Source organism: Empidonax traillii, unplaced genomic scaffold, assembly GCF_003031625.1.
Source record: "Empidonax traillii isolate 1590-97213 ecotype Southwest subspecies unplaced genomic scaffold, ASM303162v1 scaffold1981:size74362, whole genome shotgun sequence".
In the NCBI taxonomy this organism is placed as follows: Eukaryota; Metazoa; Chordata; class Aves; order Passeriformes; family Tyrannidae; genus Empidonax; species Empidonax traillii.
Genome location: NW_020957174.1, coordinates 58,924 through 72,169, shown reverse-complemented (window position 1 = coordinate 72,169; position 13,246 = coordinate 58,924). Strand labels below are relative to the sequence as shown.

The window sequence follows — 13,246 nt, the reverse complement described above, 5'->3', positions numbered from 1 at the left end:
CTTCGAGTCTCTTGGGACACAACTTGGAAATCTTCCTCCTCTTCCTCCTCCTCCTCCTGGGGATTCCTTTTCCATTTTGTTTAAAACCCTAAGAGAGTTTGTGATGTCCATGCATCAAATACAGGTTCCTGGCTGTGCAGGGGGCTGCTGCTTCCGATTTCGGACGGCGCCCGATTTCTCTTTGTAGGCAATTGGCATCTGTTGTGAAATGTCCACCAGAGCGCTGGCCACGGCGAGACCTGGGGCAGCAGAGCAAAGAGTCAGGGAACAAAAGGGGGGCACAGCAGCAAATCCCACACAGCAGCCAGGGCTGAGGGAAACCCTCCAGGCCACAAAACGCATGGAATTTTCGGGGTGGAGCTGAAGAGCGTTTTGGCTGAAGGGTTTAAAACTCCAGCCAGTGTCCTGGAATAAGCTGAAACTGGGAGCAAGGTGGGCAGGAAAAGCTGCAGGAAGCGTGAGGATTAATGGGTGTGAACCCTTAATATTGAAGGTTGTTTCTGCATCGGTAGATAAATAAATAAACCTGGAAGAACGTGGGCACGGAGGCGTCCCTGCGCTTCCCGGGGATCCATCATCTCTGCAACCTCCTCACGGCGGGTCAGGGTATCAGGGAATGGTTTGGGTTGGAAGGGACCTCAAAGACCATCCAGTTCCAGCAGGGACACCTTCCACAACCCCAGGTCGCTCCAAGCCTTTTCCAGCCTGGCCTTGGACACTTCCAGGGATGGGGCTTTGAACAACCTGGGATAGTGGAAGGTGTCCCTGCTCATGGCAGGAGGGGTGGAACGAGATGGTCTTTAAGATCCCTTCCAAGCCAAATCATCCCATTATTCTATGACTTGATGTCTCCCTACAAATGGAGCTGGGAATGAAGTGGAACGGTGACAAGTTACTTTTCATGAGGAACCACTGCAAAGCTGTCTGTACCAGATGCACCTTTTTCCCCAGGCACTAATTAGAGCATAATCCAAATATCAAACGTTCATCCACCACCTGACCCAAGGAATTGCCTCAAAGCTCAGCTCAGAATCCACCAGGGCACAACCTGGTGGAGCCTAAAACACCCCGAGCCGGGGTGTGGGAACATCAGCATTGTGGGATCAGGAAAGGCGGATCTGTAAGGCTGGGGAAGGAGTATGGAGTTAATCCCAAGCCATGAGAGTCAGGAATAACCCTCACCTGACTGTCCTGGTGGTGGAATTCCCCCAAGTCCTCGAGGCAACCTCACGAAGACGGAGAGGACGGCCGCTTTGTTCCCGAAGCAGGGCTCGAGCGCGATGGGCTTTGGTACCGTCTGCAGGGGGGGGAAAAGGGGACAAAACAACTGTCACACAGCCTGTTCCACCCTCCCTCCTCCCCCAGCTCCTGCAAGCTCCAGGGTTGTTGCCTGGCGGGTTTCCAGCACAAAGGCAGCAAAGCTGAAATCGGTGTCAGCAACAATCAAAGCCGAGTCCTCGCAGAGGAACACGAGCGCTTCATGAAAACCAGGCTGTTCCAGAGCCAGGCCCTGCACAGGGCTGGTATTCCCCCCTAAATTCAACCAAAGAGGAGCAGCTCGTGTTAAACAGCGGAGCTGGGTTTGCTTTTCCTTCAAACCCATCAGCAGAGTACCCAGAGCATCAGCACGTCCCACCACGGGGTCCGAGTTCGACTTCCCTTTCCAGAGTTTAACCCCAGGTTTCACCCCCACAACGCTCTCTGCATTAACACAGCAAAGAACATTCCCCCGAGAACAAAAAGAAGAGTCCAAGGCCAGGTTGGATGGGGCTTGGAGTAATCTGGGCTAGTGGAAGGTGTCCCTGCCCATGGCAGGGGGTTGGAACCGGATGATTTTAAGGTCCCTTCCAACCCAAAGGAGGTCCCTTCTCCAAAAAGAGGAAGTTGCAAGAGTACACAATGAGGACAGGTACAAGAGAGAGTCTTCTTTTGTTGCACAACAGCAAAAAAAAGCTGAGCAACATTATTTTACACGATGCACTCGGTGCTTTCTGCTTTCTTGTTTAGTATGGACAAGTTCTACCCTGGTATTAATGAAATAATTATTGCTCTTTCCCACCAGGCATCAAACTGCAGCACCGCGCTCGAATGTTCAACAGAAACTCAATACAACACGAGGCACTGAAAAGAGCCCGAGCAGGAGTCAAACAAGGCTGTTAAATTACTGCTGCTCAATAAAAGAGACAAAGGGAGCTGACAGCCGGCAAAATGAAACCCAAAACTGCTTCCATATCTCCCCTTCCCTGCCACGATCGCAGCGGGATTTTGCTGCTCTGGGCGAGGCAGATAAACGAGTTCCCTCGAGTTTCATGGGGCTGGCTCATGGAAGTCCTCACCCTCCAGCCAACTCACAGAACCAGGAGGCTGGAAAATCCATCTCCCAGTCGCCAAACCCAGCCCTTCCCTAATGCAGGTACATGAAAGGCCAATCCTCAGCTTTAAAAGCAGTTACACTTTCAGCCTGTCCCATCACCTTCCCAGAGGCTCCCTGCTCCTGGATCTCAAGGCTCTGCCACCAGAAACTTTCTTGTTTATCCTCAAATCCTCCCCACCTCAATTTATTCATCCCTCTGTGCCTTTAACCCTCTCCCTGGGCTTCTTCAGGCTCAGCTGATTGGGCACCACCGTGAATTCCAGCTTCTCTGCCCAACCTGTGCCAGGGCCTCCCCACCCTCCCAGCCAGCAATTCCTTCCCAATATCCCATCTATCCCTGCCCTCTGGCAGTGGGAAGCCATTCCCCCTTTTCCTGTCCCTCCAACCCTTGTAAACAGTCCCTCTCCCTCTTTCTTGTCGGCTCCTTCAGCTCCTGGAAAGCCACAATTAGGTCACCCCAGAGCCTTTTCCTTTCCAGGCTGAACATTCCCCCAAAAAACCTGAAGGTTAGTTAAAAAAAAAAAGTTAACATTTTTGCACGGGGGAATTTCATTTCTCTCAGCCACAGCGAGGATAATGATGCACCCAAACCCCTGTCAGGCAGTTGCAAACTAATTTGGAGGGAATTAAGCCCAGCATCGTTTTGCTGCAGCTGATCTGGATCTTAAAACTAAAACGGGGAGGTGGAAAACCAGCCGATTTTCCATCAGACCCAGCTCTTCCCGAGACAACAAAGCGTGACAACAAAAACCAGCCTGAAGAATCAAATCCTGTACAGTCATTTTTTGACAGTTCAGGCCCCTGCTTTCCGAGCTGTGACTCAGAGTGCAGCGCTCAGCTCCGAGCTGTGCTCGCCCGGCCGGAATGACGGGAGTGACTCACGCAGGAGTGACGGGAATGAGGAATTGGCTGCGAGGAGGGGGGTCAGCTGGGAGTGAAGGGCGAGCTGTGCCCTCTGTGAGACACACAGAGCCCCTGTGGGACTGCCCTCGGTCACGCAGGGAGGGAAAACCCACGGGGGTTCGTGGGGCTCCGGATTGCGGATCCTGCCCCTGCCGTGTTCGGGTGGGACCTCTGGAGGTGCCACCACGGCACAAAAAGGGGCTGAGGAGAGGCTGGGTGGCCTCACCAAGTGGAATTTTGGTGGGGAGACCTCAGAAGAGCTCAAGTGTCCTTTCTTTCCCCACCCCTGAGTGCTCTTGTCACAGAATCCTGGAATATCCCGAGGGGGAAGGGATCCACAGGGATCATCCACTCCAACTCCTGGTCCTGCACTGACACCCCAACAATCCCATCATATCCAAACCCTCCTGGAGCTCTGGCAGCCTTGGGGCTGTGCCCACCGCCCTGGAGAGCCTGGGCAGTGCCAACCACCCTCTGGGGGAAGAACCTTCTGCTGAGATCCACCCTGAGCCTGCCCTGGCACAGCTCCAGCCATTCCCTCTTTTTGCAGATCCGAGCTGTTCTCCTGCAACGAGGTTTTGGGCAGACTTGTTAAAAACCAGAGATCAAAACACTTGGGATTCAACCTGAGAGGTGGCTTTGAATGGCAAACTTCTAAAAACTACATAAAAAGAGGGAGATCTCCAAACTTTTTGACACCTTTTATCAGGTGCTTCAAACCTGCCCCTCGCCAGCGACTTCCACCCGGAGTGTTCTGATAGAGCCACTGCTGAATTATTGAAGTGATTCCCTTTTTATTGAAGGCTTAACAGCACAATAAAGTTGACATTATTCAAATCTATGCAAATAAGGAGCATCCCTCAGACACTCAGCACAAGAGGAGCTGCTTTGAGAGGGGCCTGAACAGAGGGGTCACAGCTCAGGAGGGGACAAAGACCACGGTCAGTGGCCACGGGCAGACAACTGGTGGAGCCACCAGGCCCCCTGCCCTGAGGTTCTGCTTGTCCTCAAATATTGTGACTGCACTGGAGTGACCATTTCATGCAGCTGATCACAGAGAACCTTGGTGCCTGGACTAATCACAGAATCCTGGAATGGTTTGGGTTGGAAGGGACCTTGAAATCATCCAGTTCCACCCCCTGCCGTGGGCAGGGACACCTTCCACCAGCCCAGGCTGCTCCAACCTGGCCTTGGACACTTCCAGGGATCCAGGGGCAGCCCCAGCTTCTCTGCCCAACCTGGGCCAGGGCCTCCCCACCCTCCCAGCCAGGAATTCCTTCCCAACATCCCATCTCTCCCTGCCCACCAGGATGGTGCAAATGCCAAACAAGGAGCACCAACCCCAGCCTGGACACCATTTCCACCGTTCCTGGGTGGAAACAGGGAGCTGATGGTGTTTTCCCGAGCAGTGCCACAGCCCCTGGTTCCCTGAGGCAGCAAATCTGTTCTCAGCCCATTCCCCACAAATTACAGGCCCCAACCAGCACTAAAAAGCCAAACAATTCCAGTTGCTTCCGAGTTTGGATGTGAACTTAACAGGCCCAGAGCTTAAAACAATTACAGACATTACAAGCAGGAAGCGACACATCCAGTGATTTCATTAAACCCAGTTCCTCCAGATGGATTTTTTCCACCAAAAGGAATTTCCCAGGAATTCTCCTGGGCTCTTCCCAGGTGCCCCAGGTGTGGAATCCACCACCAGTTCCCTCGGGAGGCGATTTCCCCCAGGTGGAATTGTGTGCTGCTCGACCTCAACGCTTCCATTTAATCTCATTATTTGCTATTTACGCTGCTTTTTCTCGGGCAAATCCGAAAGGTTAATAAATCAAAGAGGGGTTAATAACGTGTCACATCAAACCAAGGGGCCAGCACAACAAATATTCGGTGTCACCTTCCAAAACAAGGCATCCCTTTCATTCAGGTGCTGTGATCCCTTGCTTTTCAAAATGCATTCAAAAAAAAAAAAACCCAAAAATAAATAAATAACTTCCAGGGAATTATTATTTTTTTTTCTTCCCCCCCCCCTCAAAAAGAAAACAACGTTGCTGTGGTTCGATCAAATAATTTGATTCCTCCTGTTGAGGTGATTTCACTCTGCACACACACAAAGACAAAAAAAAAAAAAAAGGGTCAAATTCCATTTGCAAGTTTTTAAATTGTGCCACTAAAAGCCGTTTTGTAAAACAAGTCACAAGCAATTTCCTAGTGGGGGAAAAAAAAAAATAAGAAATAGATTATTAAGCTTTAAAAATCGCATTTCTCAGGGTAATATGTGTGTCCTGCAAGATAGAGATGAAGGAACTCCCAGCAATAGTTCACGGTAAATGAAGCTGAGATTAAAAATTTACATTTACCTTGGGCCTGTGACACAGAGAGGGGAGGGAGGGATGAATTGAACACGACGTGAACCCAAAACTGAACTAAATAAAAATCATATTCAAACCCTCAGATGGATGTTCAGAGTCTGAAATGGAAAAGAGAGGTCTGAGCGTGCCGAGTTTCCAAGGTCTGGGAGCCCACACTGAGCTGCTCCCACTGCATTTAACAACTGCTTTTTATTTTTATTCTTATTTTTATTCTTATTTTTATTCTTTCTGGGAGGCAACTCTGGATTTCCAAAGGTCAGGACACCCTGAAAGGACCAAATCCCACCTCACAGCTTTGAGCTTCGGACACCATCACTCATCCTCCTTCTTCTGTCCCCTGGGGGGAAAAGATGGGCTGGATGAGGCCATGGGTAGCAAATCTGGGCAATAAATATATATCTATATATTTATTTTAATTTTTTATGGGTGAAGAGGCAGGATTTTTGTGGTTCTTTTCCACCACTCGTCTGGATTTTTGAACAGAAAAAAGTACAAGAAGTTGGAAAAAAAAAACCTCCAAAAAATAAACAGCTGGGTGAAGACTGAAAACACAACACCCACAAAATAATTCCTTGGCATAAAGGAATGCAAGCAGGTCCCTGATAATGCTGGGTGTTCTCAGGGCTTCAATCAGAAAGATGCTCCTTAAAGAGGGGGGAAAATGAGCTCAGCAAATCCCTCTCCCCTGGGAAGCTTCGTGCTCCTCCCTCTCCCTCCAGCAAACTCCTCCTTATCACCTCAAATCAGGGGCCAGCCTGAGGAAATATTCAGCCTTCACATCTCAAAGCAGTTTAAATCACTTATCAGCCACAAGCTCCCTAAAAACAGGGCAGGCTTAACAGATATCTCTGGTGGTCTCCTGACAGCTCCCTTCCAAATATTTATATCCCATATTAAATTATGGGAGCAGTAAAAATTTCCTCTAATATTTTTTTTCCCCTTGATTTTTCCAATTTTATTTTATTTTTTTTTTAACTGGCAATAATTCACTGGGGGAAGGTTTTTATGAGGTTGGTGTTTTGGCAGGAGGGATCCCAGCCAGGTTATCTGGAATTCTGGAGGGATTCATCCACTTGATCCATCTCAGCTGCCCAGGGAATACTCCCTTTCCCACCCCTGGCATTCTTTCCCCCCTGAATTTCATCCCATTCCTCTCCAACTATCATCCTTTGGAGGAGAATCTCTCCCAGCTTACTCCTGTTGTCCTTGAGAAACCACCCCGAGCTGCTCCGTCCCCCCAAAAAACCTCGAGAGCACCAGAGGGAACGGCCTCAGGCTGTGCCAGGGGAGCTTTAGGTTGGGATAGCAGGGAAAATTCCTTCATGGAAAGGGTTGTAAAGCATTGGAACCGGCTGCCCAGGGCACTGGTGGAGTCACCATCCCTGGAAGTGCCCAAAAAAAACCACGTGGATGTGGCACTTGGGGACTTTGGTTTAACGACTTGATGGTTTTAAAGGTCTTTCCCAACATTCATCATCCTGTGATTCAACAGCCTGCTCGTTTCTGCTCCAGGTGACTTTCATCACACCTCAAGAGCCGGTCCCTCAGCAGATGGGGCGCACCAAGAGCAGGTCAGTGGGAAGTGAAGGGGGAGGTGAGTCACCAGCAGTGACAACAGAACAACAAAAGCTGTAAAAACCATCAGTTCCTCGGCCTGTGGCTCTTCACTGACCTCTCCTTGCACGAAACAGCCCCCAAAATCCAACTACAACAGAGAAAGAAATGAAGATGAAGTCAGCCTGTGGAAGTGCAGGAGCTGGGAGATGCTTCCCTTCCAATCACTGCCACCCCTGCACCCCAAACCCTGCCCAGGACTCACATCTCATTTCTCTGCTCCTTTCCAGATTCCTTCAGGAACAGCTTCTGAAGACTTTCTGAATTCTTTCAGCAAAAGCTTCTAAAACCAATAAACTTCCCGAATTCTTTCAAGAAGAGCTTCTAAAAATTATAAACTTTCCAGATGCTTTCAGGAAAAGCTTTTAAAACCTATAAACCTTCCAGATTCTGTCAGGAAAACCTTCAAAAACCCATACACTTTCCAAATTCTTTCAGGAAAAGTTTCTAAACCCCATAAACCTTCCAGATTCTTTCAAGAAAAGCTTCTAAAAATTATAAACTTTCCAGATGCTTTCAGGAAAAGCCTCTAAAAACCATAAACTTCCCAATTTTTTTTCATGAAAAGCTTCTAAAGACTATAAACTTACCAAATTCTTTCACAAAAAGCTTCTAAACCCCATCAACTTCCCAAATTCTTTCAAGAAAAGCTTCTACAAATTATAAGCTTTCCAGATTTTTTCAAGGAAAGCTTCTAAGACTTATAAACTTGCCAAATTCTTTCAGGAAAACCTTCTAAACCCCATAAACTTTACAGAGTCTTTAAGAAAAAAGCTTCAGAAAAATACAAACTCTTCAAGTTATTTCAGGAGAACCTTCTAAAAACTATAAACTTTCCAAATTTTTTCAGGACAATCTAAAACCTATAAATGTTCCACAGTCCCTCAGGAAAAGCTTCTAAAAACCATAAACTTCCCAAATTCTTTCAAGAAAAGCTTCTAAAAATGATAAACTTTCCAGATGCTTTCAGGAAAAACCTCTAAAACCCATAAACTTTCAAAATTCTTTCAGGAAAACCTTCTCAAAATTAAAAAACATCCCAAATTTCTTTCGGAAAAAGCTTCTAAACCCCATAAACTTTACAGAGTCTTTAAGGAAAAAGCTTCTAAAAACCACAAACTCTTCAAGTTATTTCAGGAGAAGCTTCTAAAAACTACCAACTTTCCAGATTCTCTAAAGAAAAGCTTCTAAAAATTATAAACCTTCCACATTCTTTCAGCAAAACCTTCTAAAACCCACAAACTTTCCAGATGCTTTCAGGAAAACCTTCTAAAAAACCCATAAATTTCCCATATTCTTTCAGGAAAAGCTTCTAAACCCCATAAACTTTCCAAATTCTTTCAGGAAAAGTTTCTAAACCCCATAAACCTTCCAGATTCTTTCAGGAAAAGCTGCTAAAAATTATAAACTTTCCAAATTCTTTCAGGAAAAGCTTCTAAACCCCCAGAAATTTCCCAGATTTTTTTTTTTTTTTTTTAGGAAAACCTCCTCTAAACTCAAATCTTCCCAAATTCCTTCCGGAAAAGAACCCAAAAACGGCTGCAGGGGATTAGGAAGCTTCGAATTATTTGATAACAAACCCTAAAAAAACCCAAACAAACAACCAAACCCTGAGCTGCAGCCACTTGGATGAGTCCCAGACACCCAGGGATGGTTAAACACTCTCAGAAAAACAAAACAAACCAAAACAAAACAACAATAAATCACAATATCCAGCACAGAGAAAAGCCAAGGAATTTTGGGATAACCAAGCAAATTCAGCGTGGATTTGGGATCCAGTAGGGTATTTGTGGAGTGGGAAAGAACCCAAAGCTGCAGCCCCTCACAGGAACAGTTTCCCTGCAGGTAAAATCCCTTTCTGTGACTCCAAAGAAACCCCAGGAAAAAAAAAACCAAAAAAAAAAAAAAAACCCAAAAAAGGACTAATTGAAAACACAGTTCTAATCCCATCCAGCTGGAAAACAGCAGCTTAGGATGGAAGTGGTTGGACTTTGGGGCTGCCAACTGGCTCTGGACAATGGAGAGGGGAATTAATCCTTTGCAGACAACACTGTCCCATTTTCCACTTCTCCTCTGTCACCTTCCAATCAAATCATCATTAAAAAAAGCCTTTGATTCCCACAGGGAAAGAAAACCATTGGGGATGACACAAGTTTGGGTTTCTTGCATTAAAATTGGGGGGCTAAAAAAGGGTTATTTCTCCACAGCCTTACTTATTGTGCCTAAAACTGGCTTTTCCATCCGTTCCTGAGTAACCCGAGGAGGTCAGAGCAGTGAGGGATGGAAGGTGATGAGAAGTGAAGGGATCCAGAGTTTACCTTCTCTGTACCTGGAGGGCAGTTGTCAGAGAGACCAAAAAGTTTGGGATAGCTTTGTCTGGCCTGATCCCACAGGAGGGGGGATTTTAGCTGGTTTTTAATTCCAGAAAATGGAAAAAAAAAAAAAGGGGATGGGAAGTGCCCTCAGATAAGACAGACAGACTGCAAACCAAAGCCACCAGCAGCCAGGTACAGCCTCCCAGATCCTCCTCCATCCCTATGGAAAATTCCTGCCTGGAAAGGGTTGTCCAGCCCTGGCACAGCTGCCCAGGGCAGGGGTGGATCCCCATCCCTGCAGGGATTTCAAATCCCTGTGGATGTGGCACTTGGGGACATGGTCAGTGGTGGCCTGGGCAGTGCTGGGGGGAATGGTTGGACTGGATGATCTCAGAGGGCTTTTCCAACCAAAATTATTCTGTGATTCCATGGATTGAAAAGCTCTTTGTCCACTCAGGACACCAACTGGGGGTGGGGGGAAAGATTCCAGTTCTCCATGAGAGATCATATTCACACCCAAACAAGGAAGAGCTAAAGCTCTACAGGCAACATTAACGGTGGCTTTTCCTGCTGCTCAGGCCAAGAGTCAATGTTATCTCTCACCAAACAGCAGTTCTGGGCTCGCACTGTTTCCATGGGATTTACAATAATTAAAATACACGGATTTTTTTCCTAAAGGAAAGCAGAACCTGCTCTCTTGTTAAAGGAAGAGAATGTGAGAAACTTGATGCCTGGGCTAATCAGAGAAACATGGAATGGTCTGGGTTGGAAGAGACCTTGAAGATCAGCCAGTTCCACCCCCTACCCATGGGCAGGGACACCTTCCACCAGCCCAGGGTGCTCCAGCCTGGCCTTGGACACTTCCAGGGATCCAGGGGCAGCCACAGCTTCTCTGCCCAACCTGGGCCAGGCCCTCCCCACCCTCACAGGGGAGAACTTTTTTCCCTAATATCTAATTTAAATCTACCCTCCTTCAGCCTAATGAGGAAGACTTCCAAAAAAAACTTCAGCCTCAACAAAATAAGCCAATCCAGCTGCCTTGGACAGGATGAAAAATAATCAGTGTTCTCAGCTCCTTCATGTTTTTTCTTTTCGCATCCAAGTCAAAGCACGGCCTCGAAAAAAGATCTTTTAATTCATTTGTTGCCTTTCAAATCTGCTTCTCCTGAAACCCCAACGTGCTGTGTTCTCTCCACGCTCCTCACAAGATCTACTGGAACGTGTGATTATAATCAGAAATGTTTTAACAGCCTAACAACAGAGAGATTATATTCCAGCAGATAGACTACATTCCAACACACAGATTATACTCCAACAGACATGATTACACTCCAACAGACACGATTATATTCCAACAGACACGATTATATTCCTGCTTGCTTTGAGGTGTCACCAAAAAAGGGCTTCTATTTGCAGCCACTGCAGGTACTTGCAGCCAAATGTTGCCCGGTGCAAAGCTGCTTTTTTCCCCATCAGAAGGCACAAAACTGAGAAGCCCAACCCAACATCTCACAGGCCAAATCAGCACAACTTTTATCTCAACCAGCCCCGAAGTTCTCAGAGAAAAATCAAAGCGAATCCAGACGGTACCTCCCGTCGGCCCTCCCGGCCTTCCAGGTGTCCGGAAAACGGGCAGGGTTTGGGCTGAAGGGCCGAGAGGACCCTCCCAAAGCTCTCAGCTCTCACCTTTATGCTCCCCCCGATGAGATCTGGTGGCTCTTCATCTGTTTCTAAGGCAACGTTGATGGAGGCGAAGGGGCGACTCGCCATCTGTTGCATCTCGCGCAGGAGTTGCTGGTTTAAGAGAGAGAGAGAGAGAGAGAAAAAAAAGAAATACCATCAGCACATTGTCCCCACCTCGAGAGGCAAGCAGGCAAATCGTCTCTGATGCGAAAGGAGAGGGAAAATAACCTCCTGGGGTCGGGATGGGCCTGAAAGGAACGGGTGATGGGAAATAAAGTCACGTTGTACAAGTTACGGCAGGTGAAGCTCGACGCCGAGCCCGAGATCGGTGCGAGGTGGGGAAACGATCTCCCTGAGGCTCCCCAAAGCAGGTATTTCCCTCTGAAGCTGCTCTTCGCCATCACCTGCTCCGCTGGATTTGTGGGGATGGTTTTTCAAAACTAACCAGCAGCGCTTGGTTAAGTGCTGCGAGGATGAATTTGCTGCTTTTTGTTTGGTTTTGTTTTGTTTTGTTTTTTTTTATGACAGCCCCAGCCAAACGCTGTCAGGCCGCTCTTGAATAATCCTCCTGCTTTATTGTTTCCTTGCTGAGTGCAGCAAATCTATCAAATGGCAAACGTGTGCCCCTCGTTGCAAAACGTTTTATTAAAATCAATCAAACAAACAAACAAAAAAAACCGCCACCCTTTTCCTGGATAAATCCCCTGGAGCCCTCACCACACAAGACATCTTTTTACTGTGCTCCGAAGCACTTTGAAGCATCACAGGGCAGTTCCCCCCCACTTTTTATTTTTTTTTTATAACACACAGAAAACAGGCACTTTCTCCACAGCTGGGCTGGGAGCAGCTTTTCAGTTTTAGGCTGAGCTGTGGACAGGCTGCTTTTCTGGCCTCAGTGATCGATCCTTAATAGCAACAGCCCAGCCTGGGAGGGGGTGGAGAACCCAAAATTCCCTGAGGCAAAGGGGCCCGATGGGAATCGATGACTCCATTCAATAAGGGAAGAGGCAAACACTTTGCAGGGCGTGTGAACAACCAGTGCTCTCACCCTTGTAAGTGCACAAACTGCCCAAACCACAGAGCCCTGCACATTTACCATCACTGTTTATCCCCAGCAACACCAGCTATCCTCAGTTTTTAAGCCGGACTGAGGCACCACCAAACGCTCGCTGTTAATTCCCACCATCACCACCCGCGTTTCCCAGCCGTTCTCACGGCAATTTGACCTGAACTGATCATTTCCAGCACTCAGAAAGTGCTAAACAAAACCACCCCCCAGCCAGCACAGCGGAAGGTGAAAGGAAGGTGTCGTTACCCAGCGAGCTCGTTTGGACAGAACGAATCCAGGGAATCCTGGAATGGTTTGGGTTGGGAGGGACCTTGAAGATCATCCAGTTCCAACCCCCTGCCATGGGCAGGGACACCTTCCACTAGCCCAGGTTGCTCCAATCTGGCCTTGGACACTTCCAGGGATCCAGGGGCAGCCACAGCTTCTCTGCCCAACCTGTGCCAGGGCCTCCCCACCCTCAGAGCCAGAAATCTCTTCCCAATATCCCATCTATCCCTGCTCTCTGTCAACATGAAGCCATTCCCCCTTGTCCTGTCCCTCCATCCGTTGTAAATAGTCTCTGTCCATCTTTCTTTTTGGCTCCTTCAGGCACTGGAAGGCCACAATTAGGTCACCCCAAAGCCTTCTCTTCTCCAGGCTGAACAATCCCAACTCTCCCAGCCTTTCCTCCCAGCAGAGCTGCTCCATCCCTCTGACCATCTTGGTGCCTCCTCTGGACTCGCTCCAACAGCTCCATGTCCCTCCTGTGCTATCAGGTAACGATAATTCCATCCTCTTTTTCCTGAACACGACCCCAGGATGGGTCAGGCTGGAAAAGCCCACAGTGGGTCCTCTGGTCCCACCTCGCTGCTCCAGCAGGGCCATCCCAGAGCACATGGCACAGGGTTGTGTCCACACAGCTCTGGGATATCTCCAATGAGGA

General features: G+C 48.0%; 1 protein-coding gene across 1 annotated transcript in view; it reads right to left on the bottom strand.

Moving 5' to 3' along the window:
* LOC114071364 (attractin) overlaps positions 1 to 13,246 on the bottom strand; it is a gene marked incomplete at its 5' end in the record, with an annotated part of 71,126 nt that continues 57,880 nt past the window's right edge. Inside the window, 3 exons of the mRNA XM_027909187.1 lie at positions 1 to 239; positions 1,183 to 1,297; positions 11,259 to 11,366. Coding sequence (XP_027764988.1) covers positions 115 to 239; positions 1,183 to 1,297; positions 11,259 to 11,366 — 348 coding nt within the window. The remainder of the gene's footprint in view (positions 240 to 1,182; positions 1,298 to 11,258; positions 11,367 to 13,246) is intronic.